The 21,518-nt window shown below is 43.3% G+C and overlaps 1 protein-coding gene across 2 annotated transcripts in view; it reads left to right on the top strand.

The window, feature by feature from the left end:
• Positions 1-21,518, top strand: part of LOC138665529 (L-threonine ammonia-lyase-like) — a 406,691-nt gene that overhangs the window by 114,791 nt on the left and 270,382 nt on the right. For both annotated transcript variants that reach the window (XM_069753102.1, XM_069753101.1), the window contains exons 2-3: positions 7,107-7,452; positions 16,553-16,669. In XM_069753102.1, coding sequence (XP_069609203.1) covers positions 7,107-7,452; positions 16,553-16,669 — 463 coding nt within the window. The remainder of the gene's footprint in view (positions 1-7,106; positions 7,453-16,552; positions 16,670-21,518) is intronic.

Genomic DNA, 21,518 nt, shown 5'->3' on the forward strand with positions numbered 1-21,518 from the left:
TGAAGTGTTGCTTCCTAGGTGAACAGTTTGATTTTACAGAAGTTTGATTTACTTGGAGTGATATTCTGTTGTTTAAGTGTTCCCCTTTACTTTTTTTGAGCAGTGTGTGTATGTATATATATATATATACAGAGAGAGAGAGAGAGAGAGAAAAGAGAGAAAAAAAAAGCCAACCAGCACTCCCAATGTGAACACATGCAAGCTGCAAGCTGTATCATATAGATATAAAAGAACACAGCAGCACATGTACATGAATCTAGGCCATGTGAAAACACGGACAAATGTTCGATATGAATCATACTTCTCAAAAATATTTTTTCATAAAAAATTTTTCAAAAATTTTTTTTTCATAAATCTTACAGTTATAGATAAAATCTGTATGTATGATATATATATATATATATATATATATATATATATATACAAACAGGGTGGGCCATTTATATGGATGCAGCTAAATAAAATGGGAATGGGTGGTGATATCAACTTCCTGTTTGTGGTAGCGTTTGTGGGATTTTTGCAAGGACTCATGACTCATACAGGGAAAATGTACTTCCTATTTCTACATAGAGCTTAGAAGGATTCAGTCAGTTTTTAATCATTTTAATCACATAATGTCTTAGACCTAATGGAAAAGAGAAGGATTAGCTGGATAAATTAACAATTGTAAGTACTGTGAGATAGCGCTACCTGAGTGGGTTGGGGGACACTCGCTTGGCAACGGGATTAAAGCACTCCGGCACGGTTTCTCACAAAAACAGTTTATTCCGGTTTATTTAGCCTCATAAACCGCATCACAAACAGTTCATTATATACATCAATGGAACACGCTAACCACCAACAGTCTGTTCCAATGGCTGATACTTCTCTGCCCATAACCCCCTTTATCTGGAGTTACCTTACATGAGCTCCTGCTCCACACACTGACTCTGGTCAGTCCTGGTACCCAGGGAAGCTGCTGAACTGGGATCACCGTCCTTGTGATCAGGGCACTTCAGATAGTCCAGACCCGCAGACGGAACTGTAGCTTCCCAACACAGTAGCCATCACAGGCTCTGCAGATACAGCCTCTCTGTGCGCTATTCAGGAAGTCCAGACCCAGGCACTTCCAACACACAGTCCTTCAGTCCATGGCCTCACCATGTGCTTCCAGGAATCCAATCCACCTCAGGACATTCCAACACATAGACTATCCAGGACTTTACACACTGACCATTCCGGTCCATTCGCGCTGAACCATGGGACCAATCCCTGGTCACATTATGTACCTGTAACCACCCCCAAAGGTGGGAGGTGTGGGTGGTCAGCCAGTCCCACCCAGCTCTCCGACTAACCCTGCAAGCCTCCTTTTTAACTATTCAAATACTTGTGGGACTCCAGGTCCCAGAACAGCAATACTACAGGCTTACAGTGCAGACTCCCTCTTTGACACATACCGGCCATTTACTATGAAGCCGGACACTGTTTCATCATCACCATTACAGATACGCCTCCATGCGTATCCTGAGGAGCACATACAGCGCCCCCTGGTTGTAACATGGGCCATTTCTTCAATTAAATCAATATTTTAGAGTAAAAATTTTTAGGAAGCATATGTTACTCAAAAAAACAAAAATGTATTAAATATATCTATTAAAAAACCACCAACCTGTGGCTGCACCAAACACCAACACAAAAACTGTGAACAAACTAGTGAGGGGAACTAGGAATGCCCTGTACTGATATCTATATTGTGGTCTGCCTATCAGCGGGGGTTGGCGCCCTATGGGATAACGTTATGGCGCCCCCGCTCCACGTCGGCTCTAGTTCTGATATGGGCGCTATATACAATATGGGCATAGATTCAAATAAATGCAGCCTATGCAGAAAATTTATAGAGTTAGTAATGGGAGCTGTGCGCACACTTCCCATATCTCGACCCCGGTGAATAGAATGCAGCCGATGCGCATCTAGCATCACCGTAGCAGCGATAGGAGAAGTATTGGAAACCCTCAAAAAGAACGAGCAGTTGGTAATTAAGGCATCCGACAAGGGTGGAAATTTGGTCATAATGGATCATCAGATATACCGTGGTATGTGCCATAACATCTTACAGGACAGTAGGACATATGAGAAAGCCCTAAAAACCGTAGGGCCCCTCTACCCACACAATGGTGAACTAAGGGTCCCCTCTGGACTAAACATAGACCACTCCTGCATCTAAGGAATCCTATAACCCACACGTGTTTTAAAAACAAATAGAGAACATGAAGACAAAGGCGTGTGGCAGAAATGACCCAAATATTCAGCCAATTTATTCAAGCTTCTATCTATTTGCGTGGCTTTCTCAAAGTATACACAACAATTGCTGCTTGTACTTAATGAGGTAGTGGCTAGTTCCATCAATGTTACTGAATGCCAAGCCTTAATGATCATAATTTGATAATAACATTCAAAAGGTCAGCTTTATGTAATCAGTTTATAGCCCATCAGCCTCTAAAATATACCATCTGGGATGTCTACCATCACAGAAACCCCAGTTGTACCAAATCATACACTTGGGTGCCATCAATCTTATGGCTTCATATCCATAACAGTGTAACAATCATATTCCCTCAGGAATGTAGCATATTCTAGTAACGCCAAGATTGGTACTCATCGTGTGGTGTAAATGCCGTCCGCCTTGTCACTGTGTAGCCTCAACGCGTTTCGCCCCGCTGGCTCATCAGGAGGCCCGATCTAATGTCATGTGTCTCGATGGTTGATAATCCTCATGTATAATGATGTTTTTACCTCATTTTAAACTGGACCGTCGGAGCGTCCTGCGTATGATTTGCATAGTTTTAGGCGCTCGCTCAAAACACATTTGTTCAGAGCGGCCTATCACGTTCACTAATCAAAGTTATGTTATGTTTGTGTGTGTGTGTAGCCCATTCACTATCCCCATCTATTCCCCAACCCCTGAAGATGGCTGGACCATGATTGTAAATACATCATTGTAAATACACACCTGTACTTTGTATCTCCCCCACCTCATTGTAGATTGTAAGCTCTCACGAGCAGGGTTGTCTTATTTTGCTTTAATTATTGTATTGTTAACGTTGTTACTTATGACTTTTGTGTTTGAAACTGTTAAACTGTAAAGCGCTGCGGAATATGTTGGCGCTATATAAATAAAGATTATTATTATTATTATTATGTACTTTCGGTTTTGGGGCCGGACGTTCCGTCACCTGTGTTATTTCCCACAAGGCCATAGGATAAGCTTAGTGCGCCTGCTTAAACTGGAACACTATGTTCCTCCATGCATTCCACCGAGACCTGCCCACCGATACTCATGTGGTATTGCGTAGCCATGTACTTCCTGTTTTGGGGCCGGGCATTCTGTCGCACATAATCCCTCCCCTCCGGTAGTGCGCCTGCTCTGTGTGGAACGCAAAGTTCCTCTCCGCGCTCCACACAGCGTTCATTGCGCATGCTCGCTCATATAGACTAAATATATTTGATGTATCGCTGCTACGGTGATGCTAGATGTGCATCGGCTGCATTCTATACACTGGGGTCGAGATATGGGAATGTGCGCACAGCTCCCATTACTAACTCTATAAATTTTCTGCATAGGCTGCATTTATTTGAATCTACGCCCATATTGTATATAGCGCCCAGATCAGAACTACTTTAGATGCACACTCTCACAAATTTGAGATAAAATATCTTATTTTGCTGCTTCCGTGCATTATTGTAGTCCACAGGAATTCTACATCATACGTGTACACGAGTGCAGTCCATTCTATGCGCTTTTATTTCCCCCTTTTTCCCCCTAGAACAGGGGTTATGTATCGCATTTTGCATATTGTGCTCCGGACCCAGGAAAATGAGGATTTTTATTAAGCAATTGTATGTACTGATCTACGTCTCCCCCTATACAAGGGGGCCAAAAACAGCAAAGAGCACAACTAGGTCCCTATACTTTCTTTTAGGGTCCATAAAGATAAATATATATATTCAACTCTGATAGACACAAGTTCAGAGTCAGAGCCCTACAGAAAACATGTGAACGACTGTTGTTCATTTAACCCCTTTGGGGACATGGTGTCCATTCTAAACGTCCATTCACACTCTCTCTGCAGAATGGTCCTGTCCCAGTCCCCCCCCTCTGGGGTTAGGTTTTACTACCTCTATGATGGCAAATTTTATATTCAGTGGATCATTTAAATGTTGTAGTCTCATGTGCCGTGCCAGGGTGGTGTCTCTCCCGTTCCTAATATCTCCTAAGTGTTCCCCTACCCTTCTACGGAATTCCCTTTTGGTCTTTTCGATATAATCTTTAGGGCAGGGGCACGTGGCCATGTAAACTACGCTTACAGATTTACAATTCGAAAAGTCTCGTTGGTAAAAGGTCTTCTCTGTGGAAGCACTTGTGAACGATTTATTAGGTTTCATCCACTTGCACATTTGACACCCCCCGCATCGATAAAAGCCACATGGTTTTCTCCCCAACCAAGAGCCCTCGGCCGTTGGTTTCATATAGTGGCTATGGACTAGAGAGTCTTTCAGGGATTTTCCTTTCCTAAAGGTAATGTCCGGACGTGTGCCTAGAATACCTCTGAGGTCTGGATCCATCATTAATATATCCCAATGTTTATTTATAGTTTCTCTTACCCTCTGATGTTGATGGTCATATGTACCTATGATCCTGATGACCTCGTCCTGGGTTATTCTGGTTTTTTGTTTGTGTAGAAGCTGTTGTCTGTCTATGTTAGCCGCAGCCTGGTATGCTGTATTCAGGACATGTGATGGATATTTTTTTTCCCTAAATCTGAACAACATATCCTCGGCCTGGCTATGGAAGGTGCCAATCTCTGAGCAGTTCCGTCTCAGCCTCAAGAACTGGCCCTTCGGTATACCCCTTTTTAAAGGGGCGGGATGATGGCTGTTCCAGTTCAAGAGGCTGTTGGTGCTCGTAGGTTTCCGGTAAATGTTTGTCGTCAGACTCCCATTCGATGTCTTCCTAATTTTAACATCTAAAAATGCTAATTCATCCCTGTGAATTTCTGATGTAAACCTTAGATTAATGATGTTAATGTTAAGCTCCGCAATAAATCCCAAAAATTGCTCTTTCGTGCCTGTCCAAATTATGAAGACATCGTCTATGAATCTGAGCCAAATGGCTACAAATTCATGCCACCACTTGATGTCCTCACCAAACACCACAGTTTCCTCCCACCAGCCCAGGAACAAATTTGCATATGATGGGGCACAGGGACACCCCATCGCAGTGCCCCTGAGCTGGTAGTAGTGTTTGCCATCAAATTTGAACGTATTGTGCATAAGCACGAACTTGAGCAGGGAGATTACGAAGTCATTGTGATCTCTACATGCCACCGACCTTTGCTTCAGGTAATGTTGGACTCCTATCATCCCTACATCATGCGGTATACTACTGTACAACGCTTCAACGTCAATCGACGCCAACCAAGATCCACTGTCAAGCTGTAAACCTTCTATTTTCTGTAGTAGGTCTGTCGTATCCCTTAGATATGAGGGAATTGATGTAACAAAAGGTTTAAGAATTTCTTCTATATACAGGCCACAATTTTGTGTTAAAGAATCTATCCCAGAAACAATGGGGTGTCCCTTTAAAGGGTTTAGACCCTTATGTATCTTGGGTAGGGTGTAAAAAGTGGCCTGCATAGGGAAATTAGGAAGCAGAAATTCATATTCAGACCTTGAAAGCAGATTTCTTTCCAAAGCCCCATCAAGGATTTCTCTAAGGTCATTTTTATGTTGAATTGCGGGATCTGATCTCAAGATCTCATATGTCCTACTGTCCTGTAAGATGTTATGGCACATACCACGGTATATCTGATGATCCATTATGACCAAATTTCCACCCTTGTCGGATGCCTTAATTACCAACTGCTCGTTCTTTTTGAGGGTTTCCAATACTTCTCCTATCGCTGCTACGGTGATGCTAGATGCGCATCGGCTGCATTCTATTCACCGGGGTCGAGATATGGGAAGTGTGCGCACAGCTCCCATTACTAACTCTATAAATTTTCTGCATAGGCTGCATTTATTTGAATCTATGCCCATATTGTATATAGCGCCCATATCAGAACTAGAGCCGACGTGGAGCGGGGGCGCCATAACGTTATCCCATAGGGCGCCAACCCCCGCTGATAGGCAGACCACAATATAGATATCAGTACAGGGCATTCCTAGTTCCCCTCACTAGTTTGTTCACAGTTTTTGTGTTGGTGTTTGGTGCAGCCACAGGTTGGTGGTTTTTTAATAGATATATTTAATAAATTTTTGTTTTTTTGAGTAACATATGCTTCCTAACATGGGCCATTTCATCACAGTACACTCCGCTATATAATATGATGATTGCAATATATTAATAGGATACAAATTTTGTTGGGAGTGCTTTTTTAAGTGTCATTGTTTTTTCTTATTTCAAGAACCATACATGCATATATAATAAATACTAAAATTAATTACCAAAACAAAAGAAATCCAAAAATCAGGAGCTGTATGTAATTTAAAAACACAAAATACATTCACCTCTTTTTATGCTTGGCATGATGTTCTTAGATTTATAGTAATCCACAAGTACAATTCCAATGGTGGATTGACAGATAAAATGTACACAGACTGTGAAAATAATCGTAAGGTTTAATAAAATATAATGATGATCTGGAGAATCAGATGACCTCTCAATGGAAATTAATAGAGTTTTCCTGTATTTGTATATAGGCAGAATATTAACAAATCTTCATGCATGCTTCCACATTGAATGATTTTGCTGATTTCTAACCCTAAAATGCTTTGATGTGACATCTGCATGTAAAGAGTAATATGCAATGAACAAGACATTTAAGACATTAAGTTTAAAGTTTTAATTTCTCTCATTTGAATATACATTTGCATGCTTTAATTTACTAAGGCGTTCTATTTTGCTTACACTAATTATGGCAATATGGAAAATGTGAATTTCCATCTGTTTTCATATATTTCATGCCATTCTTACATAACAGATGTGTTCATATTTGTAAACTCGGATACCGAATTACTAAGTATACAAAAAACTGAAGACATGTTGCATTGTGTGTTCTTGTTTGCAGAAATGATGGAAGTCCTGACAAAAGACATCACGCTTCGGAGAAAAACAAGACACGGTCTCAAAAAAATGGTCCAGTGCAAAGTGATCCCAACGGTCCATGTGTTCCTCCAATTCATCCCGAGAGGTTGAAGGACTTTGTGGAAGATGAATACCTAAATGGAAACTTGACCACGTGGGAAATGAAGATTTCTGGAACCCCAGAGCAACCGTTGAGAGATGCTGTTGAACCTGTTGCTTCAATAGTTCAAAAAACAAGTGTACGGCCAAAGAATGAGTTCCTGAGATTTGAAGATATCAGTGCAGCAGCCTTTAAAATTCAATGTGGTGTTCAAAGGACCCCCTGTATGGTAGGAATCACAAGTATATCATTGCACAACGAGGTGGTGTTATCATGATTTAAAAAAGATGCAGGTTCCCTCTGAAGTGAGGGAGGAGATGGATGAGGGGATGGGCAAACTTTAGAACTTTGTTTTTTCCCTTTTATCCTTCACGCCCTTTTAGCCCTTCATGCACCATGGCATACATGTATGTCACGGCTAGGGTACACGTTTATGAAGCAAACTCAGGAGCTGTGCAACCACATACAGGGCAGATGTAATATATATCCATCATCTGCCCGTAACAACAGTAATAGACCACTGTCATTCACTTACAGAAGCATATAACCCCTTAACGACCGCCGATACGCCTTTTAATGGCGGCAGTTAAGGGTACTTAAACCACAGCGCCGTTAATTAACGGCGCTGTGGAAAAAATGTATAGTGCCTCCCAGAGTCAGAATTTCTCTGGGGTCTCGGCTACCAGAGGTAGCTGAGACCCTAGAGAACATGATTCGGGTAGGTTTTTACCGACCCCGGAGTTGCGATTGCCATCATTACCAGAATAATGACGCCCGCAAAAAAAAAAAATCAGATTTTCCATTTAATTTCTCTCTCCTCTGATGTGATCGCACATCATAGGACAGAGAAATAGGGCCCCTGGTCCCCCGATCACCCTGAACCTCTGGTGTCTGTGCATGACTCTGTGATATCCCCCGTGCCGCCGGCGTCTTCTTCTGGGAGAAAATGGCGGGCACATGCGGAGTGCACCTGCCGAGATCTGCCGGCCGGCACCTGGCAACAATAGGAAATTTTTCCTATTGGTTTATTTTGATCACTGTGATAGACTCTATCACAGTGATCAAAATTAAAAAGAATAGTGAATAAAAAAAACCTTTTATCACCCCCTTAGTTAGGGAAAAAATAATAAAATAAAAAAAGTATTTATTTCAATCTTTCCATTAGGGTTAGAGTTGGGCTAAAGTGAGTTGGGCTAAAGTCAGGGTTAGGGTTGGGCTAAAGTGATTTGGGCTAAAGTTAAAGCTAGGGCTAGGGTTAGGTTTAGGGCTAAGATTAGGGCTAAGGTTAGGGTTAGGGCCAGGGTTAGGGCTAGGGTCAGGGTTAGGGCTATTGTTAGGGCTAGGGTTAGGATTACGGGTAGGGTTGGGTTTGTGGTTAGTGTTATGTTTAGGGTTGGGATTAGGATTAGAGGTGTGCTGGGGTTAGGGTTGAAGTTAGAATTGGCGGGTTTCAACTATTTAGGTACATCAGGGGGTCTCCAAACACAACATGGCGCCACCATTGAGTCCAGCCAATTTTGCATTCAAAAAGTCAAACGGTATTCCTCTCCCTTCTGAGCTCTGCTATGCACCCAAACAGAGGCTTTCACCACATATGGGGTAACGGCATACTCAGGAGAAATTGCACAACAAATTTTTTGGTCCATTTTCTCCTGATACCCTTGTGAAAATGAAAAAAATTGGATCCAAAATAATTTTTTTGTGAAAAAAGTAAAATGTTCATTTTTTCCTTCAACATTGCTTCAGTTCTCGTGAATCACCTGAAGGGTTAATAAACTTCTTGAATGTGGTTTTGCGCACCTTGAGGGGTGCAGTTTTTTGAATGGTGTCACTTTTGTGTATTTTCTGTTATATTGACCCCCAAAGTCACTTCAAATTTTCAAAATTTTTGCCATATTTGTTTTATTCATAAACGCAAGTCATATCGAAGAAATTTTACCAACATGAAGTAAAATATAGAATCAGTGGGATCCATTGAAGCATTCCAGAGTTATAACCACATAAAGTGACAGTAGTCAGAATTGTAAAAATTGGCCTGGTCATTAGCACAAAATTGGCTCTGTCACTAAGGGGTTAAATAGTGGGATTGCTGGTGTGTGCTATCACCAACACTCGACATCCCCTTATGTCGTAATCATAGAGGTACTGTTACGTTCGTGCCCTGACTGGGTGGTGCAAGCGTTCGATTTTGGCCCCACTGTGCCAAAAACCAGACTACCCAGGAAGGGGCATGACTAAGCAGCTACCTTGGTGTTCACTGGAGCCTCTGACGGTGAGGTAAGGCTTGTGCGGCAGGTAGCTGCCAGGTACCACCCCAGGGCAGTGTCTGGCTGTGGCAGCTGATACTCTGGTGGGCAGACGAGCATGGCTGGCACTCTGGCAGGCAGGCGGGTACGGCTAGCACTCTGGCAGGCAGGCATGGCTGGCATTCTGGCAGGCAGGTGAACCCGGCTGGCACTCAGGCGGGTGGGCATGGCTGCCGCTCAGGCAGGCAGGCGGGCATGGCTGGCATTCAGGCAGGCAGATGGGCACAGCTGGCACTCTGGCAGGCAGGCATGGCTGGCATTCTGGCAGGCAGGTGGGCACGACTGGCACGCTTGGCAGGCAGGTGAACCCGGCTGGCATGCAGGCAAGCAGGCGGGCAAGGCTGGCATTCAGGCAGGCGGGCATGGCTGGCACACTAGAAGGCAGGCGGGTATGGTGGCACTCAGGCTGGCGGGCATGGCAGGCACACTTGGCAGGCAGGTGGGCACAGCTGGCACACTTGGCAGGCATGGCTGGCACTCTGGGCAGGCAGATGGGCATGGCTGGCACTCAGGCAGGCAGGCGTGCATGACTGGCACTCTGGCTGGCAGGCGGGCATGGCTAGCACTCTGGCAGGCAGTCAGGCACGGCTGGCACTCTGGCAGGTGGGCACAGCAGGCACTCTGGCAGGCAGGCACAGCTGGCACTCTGGCAGGCAGGCGGGCATGGATGGCACTCAGGCAGGCACAGCTGGCACTCTGGCATGCAGGTGGCCACGGCTGGCACTCTGGCCGGCAGGAGGGATCGGCTGGCACACTTGGCAGGCACGGCTGGCACACTTAACAAGCATGGCTGGCACTCTGGGCAGACAGGTGGTCACGGCTGGCTGGCGAGCACAGCTAGCAGGACTTGAACTGGTTCGAGAAGGAGAGAAACATAGGCAGGTATGAGTATGGAACAGATAGGAACCAGTTCAGACTGGAGGGCCAGGAACTTTTTCAGGAGACACAGGAATATAGGCTGGAATGAATAGGATAAGGGAGCAGGTTGGAATCAGTACAGGCTGGAGGGAAAAGGACACACAGGGCGTGGGGCGGGAGCAGAGCAAAGCCGCATGATGTGGAGAGCAGGACTGAGCCGCAGGAGGCAAGATGGGAGCAGAGCAGAACTGCAGGAGGCGAAGCAGAGCAGAATCACAGGTGGCGGAGCAGAGCAGAACCACAGGAGGCGAAGCAGAGCAGAGCCGCAGGAGGTGGAGCAAAGAGCAGAACCGCAGGAGACGGAACAAAGAGCAGAGCCACAAGAGGCGAAGCAAAGAACAGAGCCGCACGAGGTGGAGCAAGGAGCAGAGCTGCAGGAGGCAGAGCAAAGAGCAGAGCTGCAGGAGGCAGAGCAAAGAGCAGAGCTGCAGGAGGCAGAGCAAAGAGCAGAGCCACAGGAGGCAGAGCAAAGAGCAGAGCCACAGGAGGCGGAGCAAAGAGCAGAAGGAGTGAACACAAGGAAACTCTCAGTGGAATAGGATAGGCTACAGACAGGGATACAAACGACACGGGTATAGGACTAAGTTCAGACAGGATCAGGAACTGGACAAGGCACAGAAACAAGGATTCAGACCAGGGTACGAAGCCCCACTGGGTGGCTGAAACGAGAGACACAGCAAGACAGGACCTGGCAACTCAGCAGCAAGACATTAAGTGAGTAAATATGTTGCTTGGGCATCCCCTATTGGTGGGAATGCCTTAAGTACCTGATGCCTCTTGGCAATTGGCAGGGGACACCTTAGGAAGGTGCACACAGTCACTAGAAGAAATAGGACGTGCCGCCGCCCTAAGCATACAGCCAGGAGGTATGCAACAAGCAAGGACATGAGGCCCAGAGCATGGAGCGGGCAGAGGACAGAACTCACAGCATAGCCAGGAGTGGTGAGTAAGAGGGGAGATGGGAATCCATGCAGTGATGCCTGCAGGGATGTTGCCGGTACGATGAGTTAAGATGACAACCTAGAGCCTGCTGAAGGCCCCCTAAACCATCATTTTTGATACTCCTCTGAAGGTCAGCTATAGGTTGTGCAGGATATGACTAGGATCATTATTGTTATTTCATATATTATTTTGTAATGGGTGCATCCCTGCCATGATATTGCTGCTTTTAAGCACCCTAGCACCCATACCTACGAGGCCAATTATAGCCAAATGCATCACCACAAAGGTAACTTGAATCTTACAAAGTCATTAGTAGTAATTATATTAGTAGTCACTGGGGAAGGGACACTTTTGGGTCACATTTGGTTCCAAACTGTGACTATGTTTATGCGCCCCTGGGCTTTACTTGTGCAACGAAAGAGCCATTCCTGTTTAAAGGGAGCCTGTCAGCAGGATTGTGCTGAGTAACCTACAGACACTGTCAGTCGTCGCCGTTATACTGATTAAAGCGATACTTGGGTTGATGAAATCCATCTTGTGGTTGCTGTTTAATCTTTAGTTTCAGTTTTCCATTAATGAGATTCTGGTGCTCCGGGGCGGCTTGTGTGCAGGGCTTTACGTGGTGCTCTGCTTATCCTTATCCTCAGCCTTATGGGGTTATGACAGGTCATTTATTCCTCAGTGACCTGCCCACTATTTTGCATACTGAATATAATATGTACTGGAAAAAAAATCCCCTTCAGCAGGCAGGCTACGGCGGTGGCCCCTAAGCTGCAGCATGATCGCATGTATAATATGCATCTAATTATTTTATTTGCTGATAAAAATTTATTCAGAAAAAGTAAATCTGTCACAAAATGGCTCTGTCGGTGCCTGCACAGTAGTATCTATGGGTGATCTGATAGATGCTACTGCACAGTCGTTGCCAGCGCCATCTTTCTAGAGGAAAAAAAAATGGCACCAGCGGCGCCTGCGTAGTAGCATCTATCGGATCGCCGATAGATGCTACTGTGTAGGCGTGGATGACGTCATCTTGGTGGAGACAATTTATCTTTTTTCTGAATAACTTTATATCAGCAAATAAAATACTTAAATGATTATTATACAGTATATGTGATCATGAAAATCCATCAGTATGACCTAAATCAATCATATTGACAGGGGCATATGAAAATAACCGCTTGCAAAGTACTGTATTTGTCTAAAAGTTACATAATTTTATTAAACATTCTAAAACACATATATTCAATTAGAAAGGTTAACAAGATGCCTCTTGTGTGAGGGAGGCCTGCCAGAAAAAGCCGCTCTGTCCTCCGGGTCCTCTGCCTGTGACGTTCACAGTTCAGAGGGCGCGATGACACGCTTAATGCGAGCCGCCCTCTGACTGAACAGTCACAGCCAGAGGACCCGGAAGAAGCGGCACGCAGCGCTGGATCAGGGCCAGGTGAATATAGCAAGTGTCGGGGGCCTGAGCTAGTGGCGACTCCGGCACCTGACCCCCACAGCGCTCCGGTATCCCCACCTGCTCAGGCCCCCCAGCACTCGGCGCCCAGCGACGATAGGTGAGTATGTTATTTTTTTTATATATATCGCAGCAGCATACGGGGCATATAATACTATGGAGCATCTTATGGGGGCCATCAACATTTATGGAGCAGTGTATGGGGCATATACTATGGAGCATCTTATGGGGGCCATAAACCTTTATGGAGCAGTATACGGGGCATACAATACAATGGAGCAAATTATGGGGGCCATCAACATTTATGGAGCAGTATACGGGGCATACAATACAATGGAGCATCTTATGGGGCCATCAACATTTATGGAGCAGTATACGGGGCATATACTATGGAGCATCTTATGGGGACCATCAACCATAATGGAGCAGCATACGGGGCATATACTATGGGGCATATACTATGGAGCATGTTATGGGGGCCATGAACCATAATGGAGCAGCATACGGGGCATATACTATGGAGCATCTTATGGGGGCCATCAACCATAATGGAGCAGCATACAGGGTATATACTATGGGGAATATACTATGGAGCATCTTATTGGGGCCATCAACCATAATGGTGCAGCATACGGGGCATATACTATGGAGCATCTTATGGGGGCCATCAACCATAATGGAGCAGCATACGGGGCATATACTATGGAGCATATTATGGGGGCCATCAACCATAATGGAGCAGTATACGGGGTATATACTATCGGGCATATACTATGGAGCATCTTATTGGGGCCATCAACCATAATGGTGCAGCATACGGGGCATATACTATCGAGCATCTTATGGGGGCCATCAACCATAATGGAGCAGCTTACAGGGCATATACTATCGAGCATCTTATGGGGGCCATCAACCATAATGGAGCAGCATACGGGGCATATACTATGGAGCATCTTATGGGGGCCATCAACCATAATGGAGCAGCATATGAGGCATGTACTATGGAGCATCTTATGGGGGCCATCAACCTTTATGGAGCAGCATATGAGCCATATACTATGGAGCATCTTATGGGGGCCATCAACCATAATGGAGCAGCATACGGGGCATATATTATGGAGCATCTTATGGGGGCCATCAACCATAATGGAGCAGCATATGGGGCATATACTATAGAGCATCTTATGGGGGCCATCAACCTTTATGGAGCAGCGTATGGGGCATATGGATGGGAGCAGCAAATTACAGAACGGTGGCGCAGGATGGGAGCAGCAAATGACAGGATGGGGGCGCAAGATGGTAGCAGCACATGACAAGATTAGGGCGCAGGATAGAAGCAACACATGACAGGATGGAGACCGTATACCAATATAAATGCTCGCCACCCGGGTATAGAACGGGTTCAATAGCTAGTATAATATTTAAACATATAACGTTTTATTTAATGTCTTTTAACCACACAACTGGAATTTAAAAAAATCTAAAAACATGAATACAAAAATACACCCAAGAACAAGGGCAGTGTACAAGGATGAAATCTTGCCAATGGAAGAAGACAATCCCTCACCAAATAACCTCAAAGAATCGTATAATGCCCCACAAACATCAATAAATCATATTTTACCTCCAAACAGCCTATTGATTATGGATTGGTACCCAATATAGATATAAACAATGTAAACAATATAATATAGTATAAAGTGCAGTTATGGTGCTAATATAATGAGCATCACGGACACATGTAGCTAAATAACCCAAAAGCACAAATAACAGTTTGGCACCAAATCTAAATAGCCCATTGGGTGGGCTATTTTGGAGCTGACTTTCCCTCTTTTCGCTTCAAACCCCTCAGCCCTATGCAGTATGTGAGCTGGCCTATTAGGAACTATTTGTTGGGTAAATGTATCTTTTTCCCTGATTAACCCTTTGGGGTCTTTTTGCTCAACCATGCTGTGTATCTATTGAGATTCCTATTTAGATTTGGTGCCAAACTGTTATTTGTGCTTTTGGGTTATTTAGCTACATGTGTCCGTGATGCTCATTATATTAGCACCATAACTGCACTTTATACTATATTATATTGTTTACATTGTTTATATCTATATTGGGTACCAATCCATAATCAATAGGCTGTTTGGAGGTAAAATATGATTTATTGATGTTTGTGGGGCATTATACGATTCTTTGAGGTTATTTGGTGAGGGATTGTCTTCTTCCATTGGCAAGATTTCATCCTTGTACACTGCCTTGTTCTTGGGTGTATTTTTGTATTCATGTTTTTAGATTTTTTTAAATTCCAGTTGTGTGGTTAAAAGACATTAAATAAAACGTTATATGTTTATATATTATATACTGTCTTGGTGATCCCTGCGTTTGTGCATGTTTCTTTTCTCTTTTTTTGTATATGTGAAGTGAAATCAGGGTACAAGTGCCCAGATGAATATGTTATAAATATTAATCTTAAAAAAACTGCCGAACAATCCGTGTCAAATGTGAAAAGACAATGAAAATAAATTTTACCTATAGAGAGGGGAATCCCAAAGTGTGTAGTTGGGGGATCTGGCCGTGCTTCCAGGGGTGGAGGGAAGCACGGCCAGATCCCGCAACTACTACTACCACATGAAGACCCCCCACAGGCCGCCCCAGAGTTTGAGAATCTCAGTAACTGAAAACTGCAAATACAGATGGAACAACAACCACAAGACGGACTTCATCACCAGATATCACTGTAATCAGTGTAATGGCACCAACCTGACAGTGTCTGTAGGTTACTGTGCACAATTCTGCAGACAGGTTCCCTTTAAGTTGACTGTTTCTTTATGTGGAGAGCTATATCTGCCTTCTTTTATAGGACGTAAAACTGACAAGTAAAATATTAAAAACTGAGAGTCCTTAGTGGTTGATACCTCTTGATAGTGTTGTCGCAGGTCTCGACCTACTCTTTGATGAGTCCACCGTAGAGATGACGTCACGGCACCGGAGAGATAAGACTCAACACACCAAGGCTGTATCTGAAGTATCTCTAATTTTAATAAGCTTACACACACTTTTTATGCATTCTTGTGTTGGAGGCGGATTCTCCATATTATGGGCTAAGCGTCGGAGTGTATTACTCCCTTGCCTCCTATGGTTTCGCAAACATATTTTTACACAGTACATTATTCGTTATTTTACCAAGGACATTCCCTGCTACAATCTGCAATAACAGCTAAAATGAAGAATAGTGAATAACAACGTGTTTATCTGACCTTTAATAACACTTACACAAAATGGAGGCAAGCAGGATAAAATGAATCCTGCTATAACAATAGCTAGCTGAAAAGATGATAGTAAATAGCAGCTTTCAAGACTTCTAGGGTTTCAAAAGCTTGCTATTTGTTACCATCTTTTCAGGTAGCCTTTCTGGGACATTTTTGGTATGCCATGGGTGGTAAGAAGGTTTGTTACTGAGGCTTGTTAGAGCAGAGTCTGTGATGTGGAGAGTAGCTGAAAAGTTGTTTCATTAAACACATGAATATTTATAAATTTATCAAAGTCAAAATGTAGTGGTAAGTGTAAAAGTAATGGGATCTCTGTAAAGTATCAACCACTGAGCAATCTCAACTTTCAATATTTTATCTGCTGGCTAACATGATACAAATATATATTTTTCCTGTTGTAGCTGATAACTCATCTTCTTTTCTTTCATTATGTTATTTCAGTATTCAAGGATTTCAAAGCAGTATGGGATAGATATTTACCTGAAGAAGGAATATCTACAGTATACAGGATCAGTAAAAGAGAGAGGTGTTCTGTACCTTCTCACATCACTCAACGAGGTACGGTCTGATTCTTGAATTAACACATGTTAACCCCTTAATGACCGCCAATACGTCTTTTAACTGACCTGAGATATAATAGAATATCCTCCCCATACAGATGACAATCCAGCATCTGTTGGTTGTACACTATAGCTGACAACTTGCTGTATCAGCCACGATCAGTATTTGCACCTTCTAAATCTGTTTAACCCCTTAGATGCTGCTGTCAATAGTGACTACATCATTATAAATGGTTAACAGAGTGTGGGGGCTTCTTGTTTATCCCAATTGGTGCCCTCAGATCCTGATTTTGTTGTCCTGATGTTTGCGATGGCAATTCATGAACAAATAGCGGCCTTAGAGTCTGACGGCTGTAGTAATCTGTTTAGAAGTTAGCAACATTTAGGTGGTAAAAATACACATTTTCATTTCTGTCATGCCACTTTGCATTAATTCCTGTAAAGCACCTGAAGGGTTAATAAACTACCTGACAGCAGTTTTCAATATGTTTAGGGGTGCTGTTTTTAAAATGGTATCACGTTTGGGGGTTTCCCAATATATGAGACCCCTAAAGTCACTTCAAACATGGATAAGTCCCTAAAAAAATAAATGTGGTAAATTTCTTTGAAAAAATGAAAAATTGCTGCTACATTTTTAAACCTCCTAAAATGCTAACAAAATAAAATAACATTTTACAAATGGTGCTGATGTAAAGCAGACATGTGGGAAATGTTATTTATTAATGGTTTGCTGTTGTATGACTATCTGGATTAAAGGGATAATCATTCAAATTTAGAAAATTGCTAATTTTTTAACATTTTTCTCAAATTTTTTATATTTTTTATAAATAAACACAAAAAATGTTGAACTAAATTTACCATTATCATAAAGTATAATGTGTCACGAAAAAACAATCTCAAAATCACTGGGATTTGTTGAAGCGTTGCAGAGTTATTACCACATAAAGTGACACTGGTCAGATTTCAAAAATTTGGCTCGGTCACTAAGGGGTTAATTGTTATAAAAATATGTTTGTTTTTATAACAAGGTGAAACTAAAGGGCTTTTACACTGCAAGATGATCATGAGAAATCCGTGTTAAAAATGCTCGTTTCATGATTATCTTATCATGTAAAACAAACTGCCGATCACCCGATGAATAAGCTCATTCATCAATGCTCATTCATCGGGTGAAATGATTTTTTATGCTGCATAGAAATCATCATTTTCGACTGTTCATCATTCTGTGTAGTCAGGACTCTCACTGCCTAGAACCATGGCAGCCTATACCCTATGAATGATCTAGTATATATTCCTCAGTGGACATCGTTCTCTTTTGTTTGCCTGTTTCAAACAACTGCCAAATGGTAAAAGATTACCAATCGGTTGTCGTGTCTTGCCACCGATCCATCCATGTAAATGTACCATAAGAGTATGGAAGAGACTGCTCGAGGGTGTTTGCTATTGTGAGACTATTCTCCAGTCTAACATTCATACGGCAGATGTGCCATCAGATTGTATAATACATATTGCCTACATTCATAAATACATCTTTTAGACATGATGAAGTGCTGACATGTTCTTTCTTTAAAAGTGTGTTTCAGAATGGTTGTATAAAACTGATTGGCTGATACTGATATTAAAGTGAACATTTTTGAGTTCAACTAAAAGACAGGTTCAGAGGAATGTCTTTCAGGGGCTGTATTGCAGACCGCAATGTGTGGACTGACCATGGATTTCCTGACCCGAACTTGCCAAAAAGTGTAAGAAATAATAATCCAGCTGTGTAACGAATGGAAGCGGAGAAACAGGTGGTGAAGTTCACATTCGTATTTTATTGATATTTTTGTGGAACCTCGGGACCATGGTCCATGGGGCTCCGTAGGGGGCATGACTACGTGAGCCCCAGACACCTTTGGTAAGACCCATCATACAGGGTTAGAATGGAATGCCTGGGGGACACGGGTGCTACCTCCAGTTAGACCATCGGACACGTGGCAGCTGTCCCAGCGGGACAGACAGACAAGCAGGGTTAACAGATGTCGTGGAGCTGACACAGGTGGTACTGACGTTGTCCAGAGGTACGGATGTCTGAATGGTGGAACTGGCATAGACAGAACGGTCGTTGTCCAGGATAGCCATGTAACAGGTAGCTTATAGTCTGTGGAAAAAAACAGTGTAAGCGGAGCACTGGCAGAACACTTCAGATTCTAACGCACACACTAGCCAAAACCGGAAGCTAGCAACAGAAGATACTTGTTGCTCTGGCACCCTCCCTATGGCAGAGAGGCTAGAAATAGTAATTACTAACACACGATTGTTCAGAAGTACTTTTTGAAAGATGCACTGTGTCTTTAAGAGAACGGGAGCACGCGCAACCTAAGCACTGTACCTGAGGACCTGTTGGCCGCGCGCCAGGAAACAGGGGGAAGAGAGAAAGCAGGGGCTGCAGCAGGACGGCGTGGGGTCAGCACAGAGCACAGAGTCAGCACAGAGCGGGAGTCCTGCTGGGGACCCCGCAAAGTTACGGGACCAAGTGTAACAAGCTGTAGTTTGTACTGATCAGCATGACATCTCAGCAACAGCAGGGTGGAAGGACAGTGCGGAGCTGTCAATAATCTAGGTGTGTGGCGATTTAGTTCACATCTTCAAAGGGGATTATACTGCTATTCTGACATGCATATCAAATTAAGCACACCCATCATGTCTAAAATATCTATTGATTTTCTATACTATTTAATGTATTCATATGTATTTATATTGCAAAATCTAGACAGGTCCACTTTAAACATACAGGTAAGACCTTGCAAAAGAATAAATTGGAAAGGTGGTCTAGATTCAAAATTAATAACTCCTGAGCCCAGACTCTAATTTTAATGAAGAGCTTAATGAACATGTAAAAGTACCTTGGAAGTTAAATTACAGAAGGTGTCAGCATATGTGCAAACTCCTTTTCACCTAACCATACAGAACTCTACAAACATATAAAGGCTAATTTTGCCTATTTCACATATTATTTTACAGTTGTTCTGACCAAGTCGAATGCACATTTTTGGTCAAATTAGATGAGCACAATTTTAAAGGTGTATATTTACCACTAGATGGTGGCCCAATTCTAACGCATCAGGTATTCTAGAATATGTATGTAGTTTATTTATGAAGTTTTCAGAATAATGCAATTTATACACAGGATTAGGCCGGCCGGGTGCGACCAATTAGCGAAGTGTGGTTGAAATTCCACGCCAATTCGCGGCTGGACTGCGCCTGTCGCTGATTGGTTACACCCGGCCGGGAACAATCAGTGAAGCCAGAGCCTGCTGCAGGTATTTGAGGGCCCCGGGCAATTGAGTCTCAGTGGGCCCCCACCCCCTTTAACACATACCACGATTCATGATGCGCAGATACAGCAGAGAAATATAGCACAGCCAAGTAGCATACAGCCCACGTAGTATATAACACAACCCACGTAGTATATAACACAGCCCACGTAGTATATAAAACAGCTGACGTAGTATATAGCACAGCCCATGTAGTATATTGCCCAGCCACATAGTACATAGTGTATAGCACAGCCCCATAGTATATAGAACAGACACGTAGTTTATTGCCTAGCCACGTAATATATTGCACAGCCATGTAATATATTGCACAGCCACGTAATATATTGCACAGCCACGTAGTATATAGTACAGCCACATAGTATATAGCACAGCTACGAAGTATATAGCACAGAGATGTAGTATATAACACAGCCCATGCAGTATATAACACAGGCCAAGTAGTATAGAGCACAGCGATGTAGTATATTGCCCAGCCATGTAATATATACCACAGTCACGTAGTATATAGCACAGAGACGTAGTATATAACACAGCCCACGCAGTATATAACACAGTCCACATAGTATATTGCCCAGCCACGTAATTTATTGCACAGCCATGTAATATATTGCACAGGCACGTAATATATATTGCATAGCCACGTAGTATATAGCACAGCCACATAGTATATAGCACAGCCACATAGTATATAGCACAGAGATGTAATATATAACACAGCCCATGCAGTATATAACACAGGCCAAGTAGTATAGAGCACAGCGATGTAGTATATTGCCCAGCCTCATAATATATACCACAGCCACGTAGTATATAGCACAGAGACGTAGTATATAACACAGCCCATGCAATATATAACACAGCCCATGCAGTATATAACACAGCCCACATAGTATCTAACACAGCCCACGTAGTATATAGCAATGTGGGCACCATATCCCTGTTAAAAAAAAAAGAATTAAAATAAAAAATAGTTATATACTCACCTTCCGTCAGCCCCCGGATTCAGCCCAGGCATTTACCGATGCTCCTCGCGACGCTCCTATCCCAAGAATGCATTGCGTTCTCGCGAGATGATGACGTAGCGGTCTCACGAGACAGCAACGTCATCATCTCGTGAGACCGCAATTCATGGCCCGGAGCGTCGCGAGGAGCAGTGGAAAAGGCGACGGAAGGTGAGTATATAATGATTTTTTATTTTATTATTTTTAACATTAGATCTTTTTACTATTGGTGCTGCATAGGCATAGTAAAAAGTTGGTCACACAGGGTTAATAGCAACGTTAACGGATTGCGTTACACCGCGACATAACATGGTGTAACGCAGCCATTAACCCTGTGTGAGCGCTGACTGGAGGGGAGTATGGAGGTGGCACTGATAGAGTAGGAAGGGGCGAATTCGCGGCCGGACTGTGCCCATCGCTGACCAGTCAGTGACGCGGGATTTCATTGACAGACAGACAAACAGACGGAAGTGACCCTTAGACGATTATATAGTATACTAGCTATTGAACCCGGTCTCCATCCTGG

This window comes from Ranitomeya imitator, chromosome 2, assembly GCF_032444005.1.
Source record: "Ranitomeya imitator isolate aRanImi1 chromosome 2, aRanImi1.pri, whole genome shotgun sequence".
Lineage (NCBI taxonomy): Eukaryota > Metazoa > Chordata > Amphibia > Anura > Dendrobatidae > Ranitomeya > Ranitomeya imitator.